Source organism: Cyclopterus lumpus, chromosome 17 (genome assembly GCF_009769545.1).
Source record: "Cyclopterus lumpus isolate fCycLum1 chromosome 17, fCycLum1.pri, whole genome shotgun sequence".
Taxonomy (NCBI): domain Eukaryota; kingdom Metazoa; phylum Chordata; class Actinopteri; order Perciformes; family Cyclopteridae; genus Cyclopterus; species Cyclopterus lumpus.
This window is the reverse complement of record NC_046982.1, coordinates 5,520,435-5,545,712: the sequence shown is the minus strand read 5'-3', so window position 1 is coordinate 5,545,712 and position 25,278 is coordinate 5,520,435. Positions and strand designations below refer to the sequence as shown.

General features: G+C 45.7%; 1 protein-coding gene across 1 annotated transcript in view; it reads left to right on the top strand.

Annotated features, from left to right (window-relative positions):
- Nucleotides 1-9,397: 9,397 nt before the first annotated feature.
- carmil3 (capping protein regulator and myosin 1 linker 3) overlaps nucleotides 9,398-25,278 on the top strand; it is a 65,126-nt gene continuing 49,245 nt past the window's right edge. The window contains exons 1-8 of the mRNA XM_034556386.1: nucleotides 9,398-9,635; nucleotides 11,914-12,008; nucleotides 20,358-20,408; nucleotides 21,557-21,616; nucleotides 21,704-21,825; nucleotides 23,769-23,866; nucleotides 24,293-24,363; nucleotides 24,489-24,562. Coding sequence (XP_034412277.1) covers nucleotides 9,578-9,635; nucleotides 11,914-12,008; nucleotides 20,358-20,408; nucleotides 21,557-21,616; nucleotides 21,704-21,825; nucleotides 23,769-23,866; nucleotides 24,293-24,363; nucleotides 24,489-24,562 — 629 coding nt within the window. The 5' untranslated portion in view covers nucleotides 9,398-9,577. The remainder of the gene's footprint in view (nucleotides 9,636-11,913; nucleotides 12,009-20,357; nucleotides 20,409-21,556; nucleotides 21,617-21,703; nucleotides 21,826-23,768; nucleotides 23,867-24,292; nucleotides 24,364-24,488; nucleotides 24,563-25,278) is intronic.

Here is a 25,278-nt window from a genome sequence, read left to right as displayed (position 1 = left end):
GTTATATGTCAACGAAAAGAGAATAAAATCCACACGACAAAGTCAAGTTTGGTGAATCTGGAGGAAAAGATTTGAAGGACGCGAAAAAAAATCACATTTGTGTCCGAATGATTTCAATGACACAAAGGTGAAAAGTGAAAAGGGCGTTTTTGTGATCATCTGGAATGAAGATGAAGAAGAAGAAAAAAGATGTTAAACTGTGAAAATGTAACACTCAACGTTCCAGCGCCGTGTGTGACATGAGAAGTTTGTGTCTGTCTTTTTTACGGCTCAGTCAGACGACCCAGTGACGGCCGAGAAATAATTAAGGGAGCAGGAAGCCAAGTGGATGATCCAATGGCATGAGGTCGGAATAAGGACAAAAGAAATCAAAAGAGTTCAGGGAGGAATTCATTTATTGAATCCATTTTTGCAGTGCGATTGCAATTTGGCCAACTTTCCGTTGCCATTCTCCAGACTGAGACTCCACCAGAGACCCACAGACTGTTCCACCAGCTCCAGTCACCTGACTCTCCCCCCCACCTGCCCACCGGGTTCCACTTTCCCTCGTCAGCCCTGCAGTATATAAGTATATGTCATTTCCTGTCATATTGTTAATGTTTCCATGTGCTTTGAACTTTATGGCTTTCTGCCTGCATGCCAAACTGTGCCTGTCTGTAAGCCTATATTTATATCATAAATATATATAGGATATACATATAGGCTTACAGACAGGCACAGTATTTATAAAACAACAACTATGGAAGGTGACAGGGACTGTGAGAGGTGGGGGTTGGGGGGCGCGACAACAGGGTGCATAATATAACCCCATAACCCTTTATGTACATGGCGCGTCCATCAACGGTCAGTAAAACTTTTTCCAGATCTTCACGGTGATTCTCCTCACATTGCAGTCTCATTTCTTTCCTTCCTACTGGACTGCACTGGACCCCGATGGCCCCCTCTTGGCGACGGTCCACTGAACTCTCGGCCCTCCAAGACGTTTAGACCGAGAAGTGTTGGACGAGGATCTATAAAGAGACCTCCGACACCCCTCTGCCGCGGACCGGGAGGCGCTATACCGCTGCCTTGGAGGCCAAAACGTAGAGGATGAGTAGGAGTGTCTTCCCTCAGGCCATCTGGGTCCTGACCCACTGACTTGCACATCCATAACTCACCATAGATAGAATCCACTCGCATGTCATTCACATTATAGGCTATGAAACGGGGGTATTGTTCAAATTTGACTTTTCTGACACACGCTGCAATGTTTATTCTTTTGTTTTCATACAGTATTTTGTTCTAAATGTTTTCTGGTTGCTCAATGGAGCTACAGGCATAACATACCTTCAATGACGAATACGTACACAATACATTTGTATTGTGTACGTATTCGTCATTGAAGGTATGTGTATAGACGTCAAAGAGAGACGTCTATACATCAAAGACGGGGCATAACAGGAACTATAAAACTGAGTGTAGAAGACAAAATAATTTGATATGATAACAAAGCAAATTAACTAACGACATTTAAAAAAAGTTGAAATATAATTATTGATTGGCACACCACATTATAATCATGTTTCTTTAATTATTGTTGTTATCTTTAGATCTTCAATTGAATATTTTATGGACCGTTAATGAATCCCTTTTATAGGCAATCGGTGACTTTCGGTTTAGAATGAATCACCAGAATTAAAGCTCAATTATTCAGGTAGTGTGCTTCACATTTACATAATATTATATTTGGATTCTCGTGACTTTTTTTAATAGAATTAATCATGAGCTAAAGAGCACATACTCTGTGTGTGAACCCAGGAAGGCTGAAGGTACTTTACTTGAGTTGTTCCACTTTAAGAGGCGCATAATTCACAATGGAGTAAAAAGCTTAATGCTGTAAATGATTACAAATGACATGTTCTGGCGTCTGGAGACAAACTGATGCTCTTTTATTGAGAAGAGTCGACTGTTTTTGGGGCATTTACACACCAAATGAAGTTTTCGCTTTCCGTGTTCGGGATGCACATCCAGATCCACGGAGAATCAAACTGCATTAACTAAGCTCCACTCATCTCCAACGGAACGAGGCCTTATTTATTCATACCCGGAGCCATACGTTGTGTGTTAGTTACCAGGAGTGCACAACGCTACACTCAATTTCTTCCAGATTACACAGTGTGGCAGATCTAGTCCTGCTTCCCATCAAATGCATGCTGGGATGGGCTCCAGCCCCAGAGAAGGAACAGATGGGCAAAGAAAATTAATGAGTAAACGAGTGAGGGACTGCAGGTATGCCTGACTAGGCTGGGCACAGAAGTGAAGGAATACTGCCTTTCAATGCATCCATCTTTGGTCTTTCATTGCAATATTTCTAATTGCAATCACGAAAACATGTTTCAGAACAAGGGGTTGTTTTTGTATATATATATACATTACATTACATTACATGTCATTTAGCTGACGCTTTTATCCAAAGCGACTTACAATAAGTGCATTAAACCATGAGTCCAAACTCAGAACAACAAGAATCAAGCAAGTACAATTTCTTCAATATACATATGTGTATGTGTGTTAAAACATCAAATAAACACTGTAAAGCACTGTTTGTACATTGATGTTTAGCTGTCATATGTTGTATGCTCTTAATATATCTCCATTCAAAGTGTCCATTGTGGAGCGCAGTGAAGGCCAAGAGCAAATGGCAGACGCATCCATAACCAATACGTGTGTGTGTGTCTGTGTGTGTGTGTGTGTGTGTGTGTTCGAGGTACTCATCCCCTTCTTTTTCTACAACTGCGACCTCAGCTGCTCGTCGCACACGCCTGAATGCTCCTCTGCGGGACTGAATAGGCGACGCGCAGGCCGAGGGAGACTTTTTAAACACTGCAGGTGTTGTAATTACCCACTGCGGTGCGCGTGGTAATCATTCCAACGAGCGGTGCACTGCAGCACCCACTGATCACACACCCGTTGGTCCCCGTCCCAAAAAGCGCATACACATTTGCCCACTCTTCCGCCTGAGCTGTTTCTAAAACCATGCGGTTGAATTAAATGGAGTGCTCTGAACTACGAGCTGAAATTGATAGATTTGTTGATACAGGCTGAACATTTCTTTTTCAAAAAGGGTCTTAGAGATATGTAATATAATTGGACTATCATCAATTCCAAAGGGGAAATAATATGCTCAGGCAAATGCTCAATGACTACCCAGGAGAGTCCGCAGTTTTTAGGCTACATGTTGCCGGGTAGATTTGCAGATAGATATTGAATAAACGTGAATAGAAAACGATGCAATTATTTTTGGAGCGTATAGTTCATAGGTTTAATAGGTCAAAAGACAAAGAGAGACACAGCATGGCATCGTGCACTGATTTTGTTTTTTTCATTTGGATCTCTTAGTTAGCTGTCCCCTTCAGATGAAACATTATGTCAGATTTCCATAAAACAGCGCAGTTCTGTAAGCCAATCACAGCGTCGTTGGCACATTCCGCCTTCGCAGATATCAGCATCTCTACCCCTTGCTTATCCTAATTCAGGATGGAGTTCAATCGCCAAAGACTTTGTACTATTTCAATATGCATTTGTAATAAATTATTGCTAAACTCTAAACACCAGTCGCTACTGATTGAACTGGGCACCTCAGGGTGCTGCAACAAAAACCCAGTTGAGAACCACTGGTTTGGACAAGAGGGCGACAATTTGCTTGACAAAAGAAAATCTAAATATCTTTACCAACTTGGTTTTCCTGTGCTGTATCTTATACTACGCTGTCCCGTCTTATTGACCACATCCCTCCTGCACGCTCCGATGCTCCGCGGGGACTCTTTCCACCCCCATCCACCTCTCTCCAGCCTCCTCCATCCTTAGCATTTAGACTTGTGTGATATCTGGACGTGTTCCGTATAAGGCAGCGCCGGAAAAGGGTCTGAGAGCTCAGAGACGGATTGCAACATAAAAAAGAAAGGAAAGATGTGACCATAAAATGGATTAAAACCCCTGATGTCTTGACTGAAAATGATTGAAGTGAATGATTCTGGCATGATGTCAGATCCTGCCCGTTATGAGACATCTAGCATCTCCACGAAGTCTGGGGGGGAAGAAGAAGAAGGAAAAAGAAGTGAAGCCCTTTGGGAATTATGTCCAATCAATACGCTGCTCTGCTGTTTGGTGTGTGTGTGACATTAACAGATCAGTGAGATAGAAAGTTTGGCTCATGCTGTTATCCACTCTCCGGTCTAATAAGTGATCCTTTGCGTTCGTTCCAATAAGTCACCGGCTCGATATCTTTATTTCTTTCTCTTGAGGCGCCCACGCAGTAAAGAGGGGTATCGGACGAAATAAAGCCTTGTAACAGCAGGGAGCCCTCGACAGAGGCGCGTGTGTGTGTGTGTGTGTGTGTTTGTGTGTGTGTGTGTGTGTGTGTGTGTGTGTAGCCTCGGGTGGAGTGCAGCACACGCAGGCGGTGGAGCTGTCTCCCATGTCACCAGCTGTTTCACACTCCCTCTTAATCTGCGGGCGGGCTGTGGTTTCTCAAGTAGAGTCATTGGCGTGAAGGTCAACTCAAATGTGTGCCCATGGGGAAGGCCCCAAAGAATAGATGGGAGTCAACCCCTCGGGTCCGTTTTGGAAAAATGCTAGTGGGATAGCAGTGGTGAAAAGCAACCAAGTGTGTGTACGGTACTGTAAGTACATTTTTCACAGCCTAAAAGAATGTGTGAATATCGGATTTTTGGTTTTGGAAAGCCATATAAGTGTGTGTGTGTGTCGAGAGACTTTCCCTTCATAAACCCCTCACACGGTTGCATTCAAAGAACAGCTTGAGGCCTAAGGAAGCTGAAGGAAGCTTTTCTTCGTCCGTGCTCCATTAATCGTCTTACGACCTCCTCAGATTTATCTTGGGTCTGACCAGTGTTGCCAGATTGGGCGGTTTCACCCCCTAAATTGGGCTACTTTCCCCCCGCTTGGCCCCTTATAAATGGTCTTGGGCGGCTTGTGATGATTGCACTGCTGTTTGTTTGCCAAATGAGAAATAATCTCTATTCCACTCCTTTTCTATTGACATTGATAGGTCGTCTACAAGCTTTTTTTAATGGAAAGGACAAGACGCACGTTTTAAAAAGGACTTGCAGAACATATATATTTATACAAATGTATGAAAAGAAACTGGGCTACTTTGTCTCCATCATTTAAGTGGGACAGTGCACATTAATCAACATGGACGTCAACGACATCAGTGCCAATGTGCCGCTCGACAGCTAATTTCCCCCCCGCGGTCCCGCTACACGATTAAAGATGACAAATGACAAAAAGCATTTTCTGCAAAGCTCCGATGGAACCGAGAGAGGCGAGAAAACCCTTTTGTTCACGCAGCAATCTTAAACGAGCGGCGCAATCACACAAACACACTACAAAATAGTTCAAACATCTGATCATTAATGAGTATACATATTTTAGTAGAAGTGAACCATATTTTCAGTTTGGTTTTGAAAAAAAACTGCTGTATGATGCGTTGTCGCTTATTCCCATATATGATAATTGTGTGTGTGTGTGTGGCACGGACTGGGCCCCGGTCCCTGGTGGGGACCCACTGGACTAAAGTACACACAGGAAGTAGTGAAACTAGCTCCACCTAAAGAATGCAAAGGGACAATCTAAAAACGTGCGTGTACAATAACAGCCACCGGCCACTTCCTTTCCACAGAACACTTCGCTTTTGTTACTTTCAGTATGATTTTGACGACAGCGGTTCATTTTCACAGTGTTGAATTGGTGCTTTGAGAACCTGAGTACTTCTTCTCCCACTGTGGCACGGTGATAACAATCTCTGCTTACGTGTTACGTTTTCCCCGGATGGACCCACACCGCCTCGCGGGGTGAGCACGTGTCCATTCCCAGAGCGACGGCCTCTGACGTCAAACGGACGCGTGTCCGTGGCACCTGACGTTAACCGGGTTCCACCAGACGAGGGCAGTGCACCACAGCTCTGCTGCCCGACACCGGGGAGAGGCAGACTACTTTGAAGGGGCCTGCTTTGAAGCATCATCTTGACTTATAACCGACATCAGGAGGAACAGTGATGTGCAGCTGCTCACGCTTTCACATCCTGCTGCTACACATGTGGTTGCCAGTGTATTAGGCACCCATCTTCCTCTCCCTCTGAGTGGATGTGTGACGCGTGACTCGTCTCGCTTCTGCTGTGCACAGATGCGTGTAGTTATCTTGTACTTTGCCCCCCCTCTATCGGAAACAACATTCTATACCCCCTCTCCCCTTTGTGTTATCCTTTGTGTTCAATTATATTTTTGGTACAAATAAAGTTCAATAAACGAGTGTTCTTTGTTGTTTCACACACACACACACACACGCACACACACACGCACGCACGCGCCTTTGACTGCTTTAAACCCACCCGACAAGCGTTTATATAGCAGCATTGTTTTATGTAAGCAGAGTCATGCAGGCACATGCGATAGCGAGACTAGTAATTGAGGGCATATTGAGCAGCTCGACTCCTGCCTATGAGATGCTGCGCTGATGAATAAATAATGGCACGTCCTTTCAAGTGCATCTTTGAACAGTGAGGAAGTTTTTAACCCGATGCAACCTGGCTACACGCACGCGCTCGCGCGCGTGCATTGGCACGTGTATTTGCTCGTGATGGCCAATGTATGTTGTTGTTGTCGTTGTTGTAAATAACACCAGACACAGCTGCACCCTCCAACCACCCCATCCATCTGTGTCGTCACGAGCGCATGTGTCATGATGGGGACGTGTGGGACTAAAAAGGGTTAAATAAATAAACCCTGGTCTATAAAATAAATTTAAAAAGCCCAGCTGGACTGCATTACATAAGCGATGACATTGACAAGTACTCAGATGAGGGGGTGAATCATACATCATTGTTACTTACAGTTTGAGCTTCGACCTGGCATCCCAATCCTCCGTCCCAAATCCCATCACAGCCGTGAGTGGTGATTTCGCAACTCGCGAGGAGAAAGGCACTGAATGAAACCGTTTGATATATGGCTCCATTCCCTCAATGTCTTCACATCGTTACAGAAATATTGCCATGAAAACACATTTGTCAAAGAAAGCATCAAGTATACTTTCTGCTCCGACACAATAAAAAAACTACTTTCACTTTTCTGTGAAGAGCTATTTAAAATTCCTTCAAATAACTTGTTTTCTTGTCAAAAAATAATAAACGGCATCCACAGGGGAGCACTGCAAAGTGGATGCTTCGACAATTTAAACTTTAAAGCCTTTCTATTGATCTATGGATATTTTTCTTTTTTCTTTTGAAGATCAAGTGATTTTTCTCTCATTCAGACAATGCAGTTTACCTTTCTGTGTATACATCAGAAGCATTTGTGGCCAGCATGATCAGTAGTCCACAAGGAAATTAAAAAGCCAGGTAGCCTGACCTCAATTTATTGATCAGACTTGTAGCTCCATTACAGAACAAGAGCTTTATAAATGCTGTTGCAGAAACTCTGCTCGTGGCTGCCGAAGTATAGCTGGTAATTTAGAATGCTGATGCGATAACCTCATTGAATTGCATTTAGTTTTTGATTGTTCTTTTTCTTCTTTTATGGCTTTAGACAGGAGCGCTCGGATCGTTTTAAAGTGCAATTTAGGTTTGCTTCTACAGGATGAAAATCTTTAGAATTGTATTAGAAACGTTATTCATGCATTTGTAATCACATTGTATGTTTCTGATTCTGTATCATATACTGTGTTATCTGTTATCGATTTTGACGGAACCTCAATGTTAATCCTGGCTATTTTGGCCAGGATTTTCTTCAAATAAAGCTTACAGGTAAATAACATAGAACAAGAACGTAATATGGATACATAAAGTGTATATGTAAACTATTTCCTAAATAAGTGACAAGATTCTGAAATAAATATTTCATATGAATGAATATAATCAACATAATAATAATTTAATTAAAACAAAATATATATTCTGAAAAGAATTCACTGTTATTTCAAACACACTGACTTCGAAGGTCATTTATTTTAATGCCACGTGATGACATGTGCCCTCCAATTGGCAGTTGGCACTAGTTTGTCCAATTTAGTGACAACAACCAAAGTGAAAGACTCGAATCCATTCTCAAATAGATAAGAGTAGTGAACGAGGTGGTGGTTTTGGACATCGTTAGCCTATCTGCATTTTGTATTAACACAAAGTTGTGTGTGTGTCTTTCTCTGGGAAAGTCTTGGGAATCCTCGCGCTGCGAAGGTAACCAGCTAGCTAGCTAGCTAGCTGCTAATGGTAACACTTTCGCTATACGTTAGATACAAGCTGACAAGCTAGTTAGCTACAGTAACCGGTGTAGCATTGTTAAGGTAAATATAATACGACGTTGGTTATTGTACTGTGACGGTGCGCACTGTTGTTGCTTGAGTGAAAGCTAACGGCTAGCTATCTAACGGTCGGTGAGGCTGCTCAGTGATAGGCTGACGTGTAAGGGGGGCGGGGCCCAGGTGACAACTCCACTGTGATGAAAATTGTCATTGGGGGAAATAATTAGGCTACAATACAATTTTTGTTTTTAAGTTTTGAAAAAGGTGACTTAAAATAATACGTGATAATTAAATAACATTTAATGTATTTACTTTTTTTGTTTAATTCAAAAAAACTGTTGGTGTGTGTGTGTGTGTGTGTATAGTCAATCATTAATTCGATGTATTTATTTATTCATTCATTTATTTTGGGGCTTCATAAAAACAGCTACTACAAATAAAAGAATGATAACTTTAAACATCCCAAAGCTTGGCAAACAAATTGCAGCCTTAAAGTCTGGATTGATTTGGTCGATTAGTGTTGTCAGTAATACATTTAGATCGTGTTAATTAGGGAACACAAGACACGAGAGGTAATAGTTATTTCAGTCGAAACTTTCCTTGATTATTTTGTTTCTTTTGATCGATAATTTGTCATTACTGCCATTCTGATTTACTTACATGATCCGTTTAATTGTCGTCAATGGTTCTCAGCATCAGCACGCGTTGTTTATTGCTCATCGATCCCGATCATGCTGAGGTCCCTCAAACTAATCCAACCCGTATCAATGAAACAGTCTCCGTGCTGTGTAAATACATCTCATGTTGTAGATCCCAGCGACGCGTAAGTCTGGACCACTAATCACTTTGCATTCAATTCAATATTGAAGGGGACGGCTCACTTATGGGGATTTTGATAATTGACTATTTTTTCAAAACAAAATGATGAAACTACAATGACACGACCTCTAACCCCCCCCCCCCCCCCCCCCCCCCCCCCCCCCCCCCCCCCCCCCCCCCCCCTCCCTCTCTCTCTCTCTCTCTCTCTCTCCCTCTCTCTCTCTCTCTCTCTCATATGCGCTGGAGTCGGAGGCGCTCCTCGGGTATTTGCCAGTGCGCACGACAGTATCGCTGCACACCAGAACTCAGTCCGGACTGTTGCTGCGCCTGGAGCACCTGCAGGCGCGGAGGGTGGATAACAACCATTATTATTATTATTATTAATAATAATAATAATAACAACAACAAGGGAGATAGGCGAGCGGAGGAAGGAGAAGGGCGGCGGACCTGCGGAGAGGAGCGCACCATGGCCTCAAAGGAGACCTCAACGCCGGGCTTCATCAACGTCAGCAGAGAAATCACAGGTGAGCTCGAGCATTAGTTTATTCTTCTTCTTCTTTTCTTCCGGGAATATGTTTCAACCCCTCATTGAGAATGGGTCGGGGGGTGGGGGGGTCCTCTGAGGACGCGTGGGGTGAGCGTGCTTGTACTCAACTCCTCTCACAATCCGCGAAGTGAATGTCCCGAGACCGAGTGGCCGTTGGAGCTCGCGCACATTGTCATCCTGTTCACTTTCCGAATGATGGGATGGATCGCGCACTGGGGTCCTGTTGTGCTGTCGGGAGTTATGTGTGTTAAGTGTTGCTGCGCGCGCGTTCATTAGGAGTTGTCGCCTCTTTCCGTTTTTCTCTCAGCGTGCGCGTGGGAGTTATTGTGAGACTGGACGCGCTTTGCGTGCAGCGGGCATCATGGGTTCAGTTGCCTCTCTCTCTCTCTCTCTCTCTCTCTCTCTCTCTCTCTGTGCTTAGACAGTGCGGCGCGCGCACCCCACACCAACACATATGTGTGGTGTTTAAGAAGGTGTGTGTGTCTCTCACTGCTAATTATCCAGACGCAGTGAGTTAATTCTGTCTGGCCTGGTGATGAGAGCACGAAGGGCTTTAGACCATTAACACACCTGCTGGTGGAGGACAAGATGAAGGGGATTTGGGTTCATGATGATGGGGGGGGGAGTCAGAGCCATCAAATTGTAAAATAAAACGGTGCATATGAGAAGGAAGTGGAAAAGAGGGGGACTGACCCATGTTGCTTCTTCTTATGTGTCCTCTTCCTCACCTCTCCTGCCCCTTCTTCACCTCTTTTGGGAGCAGATGCCGAGGTCACACCAGCAGGCCTCAGCGGCGCCGCAGAGTGTGTTAAAAGGTTTAAGCGATTGGGTCTTACACAGCTTAACGTCAATAACTCTCTGTTTGTCTTCGGCTGATCCCTCCTTCGATCTGCTCCCCCTCCCCCCCCACACACACACAGACACACACACACACACCATCAACTGCTCACTCAAGTGTGCAAGCCAACTTCTCGGCTGATGCCGGATGCCAGAAAGTGAGAATTCTGGGTGTGCAGCACGGCGTGAGAGTTGGTCAGATTGTGACACAATAGAGGATCGTGACACAGCATGACGCCCAGTATCTCCATCTGGTGGGCTCATGTTTAGCGTGGGGTGCCCCCCCCCCCCCCACTGCGAATATTCACACAGCCGGCAGGCATATGCGTGTTTGCGGTCTGAGGATATAGGTTGACATTGTGTTCGTGAATACAGAAGCAGGTTGTATTCTGTTGGTTGTTGTGCAGGAGATGTAAATGGAGGAGGCCTCTGGTGCGGTTCACTGAGCTTGAGTAGGACAATGTGGTGGGGTGGAGCAGAGGCCCCTAAAGATTGCAGCGCCAGGTCTCCATTGAGATAATTCGGGCTGCTCATTCTTTTTTTCTGAGGCTAAAAATAACCCAGTCATGAGTCCTCCTCAGCTCGAGGTGTGTGTGTGTGTGTGTGTCTGCTTGTCCTCAAGTTTGTGTCTTTGTAGCCATCTACTCGTCTCTGTGACTGTTCACCCCTGTGCAGCTGTCGTGTGCAGAAATAACCCACCAGTCCATCCCTAAACGGAAGATCAAAGACGACACACACGGCGACAGCATCATCAGCATCATCAGCATCAACATGGCGATTATCACTGAGATATGGGCACATTTTTCCAGATTCTTCTGATGCATTGCGACATTCAAATATTCTCTGACTCATTCGGATGTAATACTTCAAACAAAAGCTCTCAGGTGACATCGCCACGAGCCCCTTTCACACAGCCCGTCCAATGGGGGAATGTTAGCCGCCTCGCCGTTTTGCATAAAAGGTATTAACGCGGAATGCTATTCAACAATCGCAACACAACAGCATCTGGTTCGTTCAGTGTTAACAAAAAAGAAAGAAAGCTTGTTTAGTTATTGCTTTTTATGTTCATTTGTTGTAGCAAGTCACTTCATGAATAGTAATGCGACGTGTCCTCCTGTGACCTCGCACATAGAGGAATGACCTCATAGGCCATGTGGCGAGGTGTAATGGGGAGCCCATGCTATCTGAGCAGCATCCCCTAATATCCTGAGTCAAGATATCAGAATTGGCTTCCCCACAGACAATCGGTGCATCCTTAATGTTTTCTCCACTCATTTATTCATTCCACCCCCCCCTGCCGCCTAATTCTTCACCCAGCTGTTTACCTGAATTTGTGATTGTCTGAGTGCATCTCGGGGCGGCGCTTTTCATTCCGTTATGTGTTTACATTATGTAACTTTCTCTGCTCTTCTCCCCAGAGAGCATCAGGAAGGCCCTGGACAAGCAGGCCATTAAGTTTGTGCGAGCCATCAAGCAGGACACCAGAAGCGGCAAGACGGAGGACAGGATTCTGGTGAGAGACGCCCCCTCCCCCCCCCTCCCCCCGGTCCTCCGTCCCCTCTGTCCTCTATCGCACCCGGTCACCTGAAAGAATCACTCATTGTTAACGTTGAAAGCGTCTCTACATGCGAGCAGTTGAATATGGAACGGGCTCTGGCTCTTTGCAGACAAAATGGAAATCGATTGGAAGTTAAATTGCGACAAATTGAAGGCGCCATAAGAAGTCACAGATTACGCGTCCCGGGACGGACACAACAGACGCGTTGAAAATCAGGCTTAAGACAGACACCGCCTAAGCAGAGCGAAGTGGACATGGCCGACTGAGTCCGTCCTCAGAGTTTATTAGATGTGGCAGGATGGCCTTAATGCCACAGGCATGAGTTTGGTGCGTGTGTATGTGTGTGTAAGCTTGACATGGTGTACATACAGGGGCATCATTGTTTTATATTTCTATATTTTTAAAAAAAAAAAATATTAGAAGGAGAAGCTTGTATGCCAGAGGGCGTGTGGGGGCAACTTGCCACGTGTTCAAGGAGCTCGTGCTGGGCCGAGGCCACCTCTGTTATTGAGAAATGTTCAATTAGTCCGCCCCATTGGTGTCTGATCCGTCACTCACACGGAGATGCTTTGTGCGAGAGCGAGCGCCCAAAAAAAAGAACCAGCTGATGAAGCGAATCAAAACTGTGAATCGGTGCTTCTCTCTCTAGTTTTTTCATCTCTGCGATTGTTTTTCTTCTCCGTCTCCCTCCATGCCTCCATCCATCTCCATCATTACCAACCCCACTTTCTATTTGTTTGCCATATCCTCTCTTTGTTTCCTCTCTCCCTACCTCCTTATCTGTCCATCTCAATTATTCTCCTCCCTGTTTACCCCCCACCCCCCCTACCCCTACCATGCAACTCGACTCCCACTTTCTCTCTCCCTTTTATGCCCTTCCTCTTCCCTCCATATTTACTCAAACCTGTAGAAGGGTATCGAGCTCCTCTTTCCATCAGAAGCAATTCAATTAGGAGCTCTGCCTTATGAGAGTTTTTTTTACAATCCAAATGGGCCTTGGCTGCTGCTGCTGCTGCTGCTCCGAATTCCTTCAAGGGAAGGGAGGGGGGGGGGTTTAAGCATTCATTCTAGCTCCTTGTCAAGGTCTGCTCCTCTTAAAAGGCAATCTTCTCACTCTAATGGATACAGTTGTTTGGATATATGAAGGATGAACAGATGAGTGGGTTTGTAGATGGACTGTTTGTGTCAGTCTCTGGCTACTGTGCACAAAACAATCACTCACGCTTGAAAATGTCACACATGATAGTTGGAGAAAGCTGAATGTTTGCGGATCGCTTTCTAATATGCGGCTGAGTTTCAGTCTCGATTCATCCAAGCCTGACGGCTTCAGGCGAGGCCTCCTTTTCACTTTTATCCTTCCTTTCATGTGGATCCTTCCTCCACGGCTGAGGTAGATTTAGCAGGTCCAATCTGAACAGGATCAAAGCTTCCGTCTTGATTTTTAGTTTAGTTTAGTTTGTGGACAGTATGAGTGTATTTGTATTCTTATTGACTGCACACAAGTCTTTGTTCTAGATCTTGCTCCTTTTTTTGCTTCCCTTTTCCCCTCCGGAGGATGCTGGTATTCAGCTGTCTGTGCGCGTTGACTGTACCAGCCGTCATGCTGCACGACACACACACACACACACACACACTCACACTGGGACCCTCCACCCATCTCAGACAGACACAGGGAGGGCTCAGCATGACATCCAAGCAGCACCCAGGGCAATGCGTAGGGAGGGGAGCATCAACATCCATGTTTCCATCACAGGCTATACGTACACACACACACACACACACACACACTAACACTGGTTGACATGCGCAGGAGGCATCTACGCAGACACACATGGTTTCCGTGCATCAAAAGTTGCCTGCATACACACACACACACACTCTTAGGACCATTATTAGTTCACCCTATTTGAAGATTAGCGGCAACTCAGAAAACAAAGCATCTTCAAAGGCAGAGAGAGAGGGGGAGAGAGACGGGGAGGGAGGTCGTGGGGGAGGAGTGGGTGGTTGTGATGGAGGAGGGGGAGGGAATGGAGCAGAGAGAGAGGGGGGGGGGGGGGGGGGGAGGAAATGTGTTGTGATGCCCCAGTTGCCGATTTGGCTCTTCCGTCACTTATTTATCCCCATCGGCCGCTCAGTTTTATACTCTGTTGACTCTGCGGTTCCACCTTCATAATAATGGGCCCATTACCGGCTGAGCGTCCCACTGTTTGACAGTCCTGAGCGCACTCGGACGCTTCTGACGCTTATTTCAACTTAGGTTACGTCTCGGCCGTGAGACTCTGGTAGCACTGAGGATCTGAGTTTGTGGCGCAGCATTTAATGACCTGGTTGTGGTTGCGTGCTCGGTGGTCGTGTCTGTTTTTGGGCACGTTTACAGCAGGGCTGTTATTTAGAAGAAATAATGATTCATGTTCAGCAAACCGTTTTTATTTTTTTTAAGTTGCTCATTTTTTTCTGCACAGAACTCATTTATGCCTGAACTTAGTTTATTTACTTGAACCCGCAAAAACAGTTATTACATTTGTTTTTCTTTCATTTAGCATTTTTTCGTACCTTTGGGCACTGACAGTAACAATTTAGATTTCTTTGTAATTATGAGCCTCAACCGAATATACGTGTGGCTTTGTCACGTTATTATTTCCCCAGTATGTTCAGTATCATGTTGTGGCAAGAAGAAGTCTCAAATTTATGCTGAGCAGTTTATTATTATAATAATAATAATAATAATAATAAGACTGATAAGACAAAATAATACGCAGTTTTAAAGAAAGAAAGTAAAGCAATGTACGTTAGACTTTTCTACGGATCATGTACATTATTTGTTAATTACTTACAAAGTCATCAGACCCTGAAATAAAAATAATGACGTATATCTTGAGAATTTTGCTGTTAATTTCCTAAAAGAAAGCCTCCTGAAAAGGTCCGGTTCATGAAAACTGCACTGCACCCTGGGACGTTTTGGGCTCAAAGAGATGCACAAACACCACAACTCAAATTGTCTCTAGCAACTAGTTCAGAGGACCTTTTAGTACAGTTTTAATTCACCATAACATAAGACTGCTACTTCTATTATCTACTCTGTACATTGCAACTGTGTTGCTTTCCCCCCGGTTCCTCCTGGTCTCAATTTAGAGTCTAAAGAATCGACAGACTGAGTAGAGCCCTGAGAGATAATCGTGTGTTTGTGTACTCAAACTGTAGACAAAATCAATTTGAGCAGTTGGCAGTTAATACCATTCTCAAAAGTGGATGTGTGTTCCGGCAAACCGAACGTCTTGCCACTAAGTTAAGTAAACCAAAGTAGTGTCGGTTCCAAGATCTGCCTCATGTTGGTAGTTTATCGGCACCATTAATCTCTTTCTGGGAGAGTTCTTCTCTCCCTGTGTCCTAAACTCGACCTTCTGAATCTCATTTTCCTCAACTGAGTGGTCCGTGCTTGTTACTGTAATTTTGCTGCTGCGGTTTTCAATTTGATTCCATTTTTTTACAAGCATGTACCTTTTACTCTTTTTTGGGGGTTTTCACTCCCATCTGCATGAGTTAGTGTTTCCAATCTTACCGCTATGCCTTCTTTTTTTTTAAATTATTTAATTTCTCAGCGCTCCGTCCAGTGTAAACCACTTCACTTCTTATGCTTTACTGATTCACAGACCTAGAGGGAATCCAGTGGTGAATCCATGTCTGTGAACCCACATATTAGACCTCTGTCTGTAAAGTGGCACCCCCCCCCCCCCCCCAACCATTTCACAGATCAACTCCCTCATCATTAGGTGGACTGCTCGTCTTGTACTGTCACTGTGGCTCTGCAAGGAGCTCCTCCAACAATAACCAAGATGATGCCGTCTTGTTGATCGCGGCTCGGACTTTGAGACGCCAGAGCGTAGAAATGGAATAAGAATGTAGCAGACGTTGAACTGCGTGGTCATTTGACCGGGTCAAAAGAAAATGGCGATTGTTTTACGTTCAAGTGTTGGCCATAAAGTGGGTCACACGTTTGGTTTCCTTCTCTCTGTCTCTTGTTGATGCTCATTTTGTAGAGATTCTCAATTCCTCACTGGATCGCGTGCACACACCTCGCCGTGGGGGGGGGGGGGCGGGGCTTTGCGACGGCTGAATTACATTATCGACTTGCACTGTAAATTTTTTTTGGGAAATAGCAAAGCCGGGCCTTTTCTTTCAGCTCCGGAGATGCTTTGTTGGGGGGGAGACGCCAGCTGTGTGCTGGACTGTGAAAGAATGCCGAGCAAAGCAGTAAAGCCCGGGCAACTTCTCGGTTCTTTCAGTCTCTCAATGACGCGTCCATCTTTTATTCTTTGTGTGATGGCAAACATTACCACTGTATCATCCATGACGTTCTGCTCATGGAGAGGCTCAGTACTGTGCTGTAATTAGGACTGCGCTTCCTTTTGATTATCATAACGCATGTTGGTATAGCCAATGGCGGACAGGCATAACGTGTGACTGCTGACGTTCTGAGAGAAAGTGAGAGTATCTACCGTCAGGGCCGAGAGGCATCTCCAAGTATCTCTGCCTCTATTTCATCTCTCCATCCTATTCCTTTTCTTCCTCTCTTTAGCTCGCTCGCTCTCATTGTCCTGATCCTCCTGTATCCACCCCCCCCCCCCCCCTACCCCCCCCCCCCCTTCTTTCCTCATCCATTTGGCCTCTCTCACACTCACCGCTCGTCTCCATCTCATCCCACTTTCTCCCATTTGCTCGTGTTTCTTTGTTTTTAATTCTTCTCAGCGCATTAACCCAATCCTGGCTTTCAGCCCTTACTCTTCTACACTCTCTTACTTCTATCTATAGTGCTCTACAGGCCTGCAACCCTCTTCCCATTATCGCTCTCCTTTTCCCTCCATCTAGTCTAGCCGTTTTTTTTTTTTTAAAAGAGGTCCTTTTTTGGTTTCAGACTGTTCTCTTTGCCATCTCTTTGATTTAGACGCATTGGACTGGCTGCTTTTTATGAGAGTATCTGGAACAAGAAGTGTTCAGCTTTGCATTTCTTTCCTCTCATTTGGTTTCATCTCTCTCTCACTCTTTTATTTTTTATTTTTTATCAACCACTCTAAAGTCCACTTATAAAGCAGGACCTGGGGCATCTGTGCTTTCAAACCCCCTGTCACTTACACAGAGACTCTCTTTCTCACACACACACACACACACACACACACACACACACACACGCACGTAAGCTGACAGATTGACTGATGGCAGGGTTGTGCTCTTGTGATGCTGAGTCCACTTGAACGATGGTAGCCGACTGTGTGTGTGTTTGTGTGACACAGAGAGAGAGAGAGAGAGGAGACAGGCGTGTGTCGTCCAAAGCCAGCTTAGCATGCTATTGTGCATCATTATACGTGCATGGAGTGTGTGTGCGGCACTAGCATGTCGGACTTATTAAAATATCTGTATTGGAATGTTTCTGATTTTGTGTGTGTGTGTGTGTGTGTGTGTTTAAGTTTAAAATGCCCTTGTGGTCGAGCCAGAAATACCGCAGGCGGACAAATCTGGCACTGATCCTCAGCTTGTTCTCTCAGAGGCAATGCTGCGACACACACACACACACACACACACACACACACACGAACGACCCGGAGACAAACTTTGATTTGCACCATCTCGTTTGAAGTGCAAGACCCAGAGGCTGACAGCTTATGATTAATATAAGCCCCCACCCTCTGCCCTCTCAGCCGCGTGTCCATGCAAACACTCTCACCCAGAAAGAAATACATTTGTAGTTTTTCGTGCACGTACTGTAGACACACACTCCCACCCTGCCCTCGGTGCCTGCTTCAGGGGTGGGGGGTGGCTGGCTGCCCCTTTGAACCAGTGCATCTGACAGCAAGGGCACCTCTGGACCCCCAACCCATCCCCCCCGCCGCCAACACGCACACACACACACACACACACACACACACACACACACACACACCCTCGCTCTCATCACTTTCAGAGATTGTCGGCGGCCGCGCTCTCGGCTGACCAGGTCAAAGGAAACGTCCACCGTCTCATCTCGGAGGATTTCCTGTGCGGGAAATGAATCTTTTTCGGGGCTTTCAGGATTTCCGATTGATCTGCGGAGGAGACGGTTGCCACAAAGCCACATGGGGTGGATTTCTTCCCCCCCCGGTTATTATTATCATTTCACAGAGTGATTGGAACACCACTGCTCAGCTCTGAACCTCGATCAAGGTGATCTTAACGTGACGTATTTACAGTAGAACTGAGGGATTCTGACATGCGCAGCGAACACTTGTTTTTAACTTGGATTCAACTGACAAAGCAAAGGGACTCGATCCTCGCTTTTTCAACATCAAGCCAATAGATGGTTCCAAATATATTTTCGGAGGGTCAAATTCCAGAGTGTAAGGCCACAAGCTCGCAGTGCACGTGCATTTGTTTACCAGAGAACGGTGATCATTTTCTTTTGATAAAGTGGGTAACAATTGAGCGCAGGGATGTCCCCGTATTGAGGGGACATTTTAAGTTTGAAGGGGGACATCGTTGCCAAGGCGCGCTTGGGTTGTATGACCGTGCTGCACATCTGCTATACCTAACACACTGAAAATACCCTTTTGTGTTTTTCCTCACTGCTGCACACAACCCACCCAAGGACGCAAAATAAGAACCGTTCTCGAGTGTTGATTGTCTCCGACGACAATGGGCTGTAAATATTATATTAAGAGAGGACAAACCCGACTGACGCAAGACGACTTGTTCAGCATCAGAGGATTAAACCGTCACCCGTCAGAGAGCCTGAATTATTGATGCTCCTGTTTACATTCGACACTTGTGTCAGCTCGCTTTGGAAGGGAGAAGATCCTTCTGTGTCTCCCCCCCCCCCCTCTCTCTCTGCACCTCAAGGTCCCATCATCGCATTCCCTTCGCTCCTTCCTGGATTTATGTAACGAGAGTTTTCCAAACTTGACATGGAGCTGTGATTGGACCTACCATCTTCTGCGAAGGCCCCTCTGCCAGCTTAGTGCGGAGATTTGTATTCTCCTGGCGGGGGCTATCCCTCCGTCTCCTCCTCTTCGCCTCTTTCGTTTGTCATTTCTCTCCCTCGCCTCTCTGTGGGAGTCTGTTACGGATGTCTATATAGTTAGGGCACAGCGCTGATCTGCCGGGAGTAGGTGTAGTATCTGAAGACTTCATTATCCGGGGGGGAATCTGGTGTCTCTGTCCTTCTATATCGCCTCCTCCATCTATCTCACCCTCTTCCTGTCTCTCTCTCTCTCTCTCTCTTTGTATGTTTCATTTTCTTTCTTCCTCTCACCGCCACACAGCGGGGCGCCATTAGCCATTCAGCACAGAGGGGCCTTCAGGAATAGAAAGCGACGGAGCAGAAAAAGAAAAGAAAAACTGAATCGGGGGGGGGGGGGGGGAGACGGGGGAGTTGGCAGGCCGAAGGGAGGGGTGAGGGCAAGAGGCGATGGAGTGAGGTGTTAAGGCGGGAGCAAACCAGACAGGGAGATGGAGGGATTAGGGAAGGAGATTGGGGCGGGTGGGAGAATGAACAGATTTCCATGACGATGAAGAGAAATGACAGAATGCAAAGGAGGGAATTTGAAAGCCAACTGAGAAAGCGCAAAACCAAAAGTGTGGCCAGGAATTGGAGTAAGAGCTCGGGAGGGATATAGATGCACCGTGCATTCATGGGCTATGCTAATTATGGGGTTTTGAATTATGAATGAGATAAATTACATAGGCAGATGTGAATATATATTCACATTTTTCGTCTCTTACTTTACCCCCGGAACCTTTTTAAATGGTAATGCCGTTCTCCTGGCAAAAGCACACCTCTCTTGCCCTCGTTCTACCTCTCTTCTCGCCATCAAGTTGGGCGTCCGTTGGGCGTCCGTTGGTCCGTTGGGCGTCCGTTGGGCGTCCGTTGGGCGTCCATTGGGCGTCCGTTGGGCGTCCGTTGTTCCGTTGGGCGTCCGTTGGGCGTCCGTTGGTCCGTTGGGCGTCCGTTGGGCGTCCATTGGGCGTCCGTTGGGCGTCCGTTGGTACGTTGGGCGTCCGTTGGTCCATTGGGCGTCCATTGGGCGTCCATTGGGCGTCCGTTGGGCGAGCGCTGCTCGGTATCATCGACACAACTTGGCGCGCGAATGACTCGCAATCTAGACCGTGATGTTCAGCTTTGTCGTTTATTAGCACGCCGTGCTCAGCTGAAGATGAATTGCTCTCTTTACGGGGTGTTTGGGTGGTGCTATTTTTATTTAGTTTTTTTTTGGCTGCAATTTGCATTTCCTGCTCTGTGACAAAAAAAAAACCAAACGAATGTTTTTCTCCCCTCAGGTCCTGGCAACATGGAGACTGTATCTGTTTGCTGTCAAAGTGCCCACCAAGGTAAATGTTCCCCCCTGCTCTCTGTGGAATTGTCTGACTCTCACTCGCCAGCCGAGAGCTGTGACAAAAACAAAGAGTCAAAGACTTTTAGAGCAAGAGAGAGGAGATAATGATGCTGTGGTGATCATGTTTGAGAAGGATGACAAGGTGGCAGGTAACATGATGTTAGTGGTTTAGAGCAATACTCATTTTACATGCTTGGAAATATGCTTATTCATTCACTTGCAAAGTGTTGGATGAGAAGATCCATACTACTATATACTACTAAAGTAATATATAGCTACAGCAGTTGATTGCCTTAGCGAGCTAAGACTACTATTATATATAAGTCGTCGATACCCGGTGAAATTATAATTGTAATTTACCTTTGAGTAATACTCATTTTCACTGAATAGAGCTTGAACACATCATAAAGTAACTCAATGCAACCTCCGTTAACGTTGGCTGCTTTCAACACAGATTCCTATTTACTGTACAGACATGAAGGTGGTATCTATCTTCTCACCCAAATAGCTAACAGCTTATTTCCCAACATGTCTAACTACTCTGAAAAGGAGAGTTAAAGTTCACCGCCATCACCTTTTATCAGTCATGATAGCGGTGCACGCACCAGAGGAATGCCTGACATCTGCGACGGTGACACCCTCGCAACGACAAACTCAGCCGTCAAATGTGTTTTATTTAATGTTCTTTTGCTCCCTCCCAATTGATCTATCATGGCATGGCTTGCAGAGAGTTCGTGGGAAGGTTAAGAAAAGATTCTCTCTTTCAGAACCAGCAGTAGTCCCTTTTGTGTCGGAGCGGTCCCCTGGAGGCTCCCGGGGCATTAATGGGACTAGCATATTCTGATGTTCGTCCTCCACACACGTTTTTTGCCTGACTGTCCTATCGCAAGCAATCTGATGCACACACACACAATATTTAAATGGAATCAAAGCTGTAGTTTAACAAAGCTCTCCTATTGTGCGCTAAACTACATCCAGCACAATAGCACAGTAGGTCCAAATGTTCATCAATTCATATGGCCAAAACTATGAAAATATGACCTAAGTTGTAAAAAGATGAAAGTATCGTTTTACAGATGATGTAAAATAAGAACTTTGATCGTCTCAGTGTGGACCACAATAATATTTTTCTGCTATTTTCAGATGGAGGTGACCTTCAACTTCTTGGAAATCCGAGCCATGAACACCTATCCAGAACACCAGGTGACACACGGACATTCAAAGTCTTTAGCTGTGAAAGTGTTGCTATTGACAAACTGACATGACATATATATATGTATATACACACAGGTTGTCATCGACACAGACAAGACCACGTACTCGCTGAGACTACAGACCCAGGACCAGCTGGATCACATGGTCAACCACATCAACTTCGCCCTCTCCCGAGTCTTCAACAACTCCATTTATGCGTAAGCATCTCCCGAGCACCCGCGCCTCGAGCAAAGAAACAAGCCTTCCCGTCTTTGTGTTTTGTTCGCGCTGAGGAGCGAAGACAAGTTGGCCGACGTTAACAGCACTCGACGTGTGCGTCGGCACAACTTGGCAGCCTCACTTTCCTCCTCGACAGCCAAATGCATTCTGGTGCCGCCGAAGTTTGCGTTCAACCTATTTCTGTGTCGAAGGAGACTTTTAACACCCAGCAATCAGTGGGATTAGATAAACCAGCTCACACTGAGCGGGCAGTTACCTGAAGGCATTGTGTTGGCTCTTTTTTTTCCTTCTTTTTTGTATTCAGTGACGGAGCGATAGGCTCGTACGTCCTTTGCACTTTCTAAAAGAGTGAAGCACAGAGGACACACACTAAAGAACAGCCCATATATAGTTAAGTTCAAGGCCTGGACATGTTTTGTCCCATAGTCATGTGAATGTATGGGTGAGCAGGCAAGCAAGGCGGATTGTAAGGTGTATTGTCCTCTCTCCTAGTTCCCATCTACAATTACTAAGAGCAAGGGTATTGACCTGCACGGGGCTATCTGCGGCGCTCCATCATCTTTCGGAAGGTCTCTTTTCCATTAGGGCCGTGGCAGATGATTGCATCCAGTGAGAACATTTAAGGGGAATAAAGAGAGCGGGGAGGACGGAGGGAGGGCCGTTGTTGTGGGTTTTGATTGTGCGGCCTTGTAACTCGTTGGTGCCGCCGCATTGAGGTACACGATGCAGACGGTATCAAGATAACGGGCGCATACGTGCGCGCGCCAGGGGCGGGCGATGATTGTCGAGATAAGGTGGGGATTAAGGTCATGGACGTTGTTAGGTGTTGTGTGTGTGATTTGTTGACAAATGGGATTAAGGATGGTGTGTGTGTGTGTGTGTGTGTGTGTTGAATGCAACGGTGTAGTGGTGTAATCCTATCAAAGAGCCAAAGCAGGTAGAGCAGTGTTATGTTCAAACACAGTGTTTACTGTCCTTCACTTAGCTTTCTGTTTGGAAGAACACAACCAGTAAGCAGAGGAATATGTTTTTATTCTTTTAATATGTAATTGCGGCGGGGAGCAACGGTTCTCTTTTAAAATCCAAATATTAATTAACTTTTAAAACAATCTTTTTTTTTTTTTTAAGCATCCAGGGATTGATTCACTACCAAAGCAATGACATAAGCAGACATTGCAGACTGGATAAATCAATGAAAAACAGGTCTGCTGACAATTAGCATCTGGCCAATGCAAATAAGACTGTTATCGTTTAGAAAATATTATGCAGCTGTTCTCCGTTTAGTAACACAGTCCTGAATCCTTGCAAGTCAAGTCTTATTTATTACTATGTTGCCCGAGTGTGTATTCGTATTCATGACTGTCTCGCAGGGAGGTGCGCTAGCAGGGAGCGGGACCGTTCTACTCCCTGAAGCATTCACACCTGGAAACAGCCTTGCACCATCGTACCATCTCTTGTGCACTGAAGTGCTCCACTTATGCAGCTGGGAGTTCAGTGCCTTGCTTAAGGGCACTTCCGCAACAGCAGCCGAGGGAGCGGGCGTAGCATAATATTGACTTCACCCATAATTTGGACCAGATGCTTCTCTAATCACAACACCGCTTTTTCAAAAGCCTGCGTTTGCGATGAAGACCACATATCCTATCCTCTGGGAACCGTGACAATTCACCTGATAACTATTGAGACTTTTCAGTCTGGACTCTCTTGGAAACACTTGCAGTGTCCCCTTTCAGGTGGTATGCATTTATCACATTAGCCGGCACTTCTTTACTAATCACACGTGTGAGTTTATTGGCGTTCTGAAAGCTTTAAAGCTGCACTGTGCCTTAAGTAAGGGTTTTAGCGCAGAGTGCTAGCACTTCAAGGATGGCCGGAGGCTCTCGTCTCATTTGAACCGGTACTCTTCCTCTTTGTCTCACAGTCCTCCCATTTGTCGGGCGGAGGGTGACCTGACCGAAGAAGGAAGTCACAAGTTTTCACCGAACTCTGAATCGTCAGTCGAGGCCCAGAAAACATGCGGTGAGTCGTCTATTTTTCTGTCCGCAGCGCACACGTAACACAGACATGTCGGGATGCAGTTTAGAGTCCGTCCACTCACTGACTCACCGACTCGCCCCCAAATCTCATTGGGAGACTCATCCTTAAGTGGGTCAGAGGACCAAAGTTGGTGGATGCACTCCCCTTTCTGCAAGTAATCCCATTAATCTACAAGATGTGCTCTTTCATGCTGCAATACTTTCATCTCGCCACCAATATGTACAGCTAATCTCACTCGCTCTCCGCTGAACATCCCTGTCTCGCTCTCTCCGACTCTCCCTTTCATCTCTGGCCTCTTCCCCTCCTGCCTGCATCCTCCTCCCTGCGTTTATTCCATCCGTGCCCTTTCCGATCCGTTACGGTCCGGATTTGGATTGATTTGTTGCCTTCACCTTCTTCACCTTTCAGGAGGTTTTTCTGAGACCTACGCAGCTCTTTGTGACTACAACGGGATCGGCTGCAAGGAAGAAGTGCAGTGGGTGAGGACGCAAAACCACTTCTGTTTGCCGTGTTGTTTAAGATATTAAGAAACTTTCTCTCTCTTCAACTCACTAACATTTATTTTTCTCTCACACCCCCCCCACCCCCCAACCCTCTGGTCTAGGATGTTGACACCATCTACCACTCTCAGGACAACAGGGAGTTCAATTTACTGGATTTCAGCCATCTAGACAGCAGGTGACTTAGTTAATTGACATCTTAACCACAACCAGAACTGAAGGTTCAGTTTGCCAGTGTGCATTAAATTGGAATGGTGCAAACGTATTTCTTCAGCAGGCGACAGTGAAGTCTGTGTCTGTGTGTGTGGGTTGACTCTCCAACACATTGAATCTAAAATGAAGCGGCGGCAATGAGAGCAAAGTGCAGACTTTCAGCATGAATTTGAGAATAGAAAAAGCAATTCGGGGACAGCAAGTAAATTGGACAAGTTAGCACAAAGTCATTATATCTGATATATTTGTCAGTTCTGTTGCAGTCAGTGTGTGGCTGTCCACAATCCACAGGCATCGGCCGACAGTTGGCGTATTCCTTCGTGCGTTCCTTGCAGCTCGAACTGTTTCCTGTTTTTTTTAAAACTACATTCTGGTCTTAACAAAGTGAAACTTTGCTACTTTTTTGTGCTCGACTTTGCCAGTCAAGAACATTCCCCTGGTTGTCACCATGTAGATGTAAATCCCTATCAAGTGTAATGATGGGTATGAAAATGCAAATGTGTGTGTGATGTCGGTTGCATCTTGGACCACGATTGGCTCCAAACTAGTGCAAATCGTTCTGGTACGTCCGCAGCTTTTAAAGGTGAGCTCAGAGAGACCTTTCCCCCCTTCAGTGGGTTGAATTTGACACATTCACACATCATGTTGCACAGTGAAGGTCAAGGAAAGGGAAATGGCTCA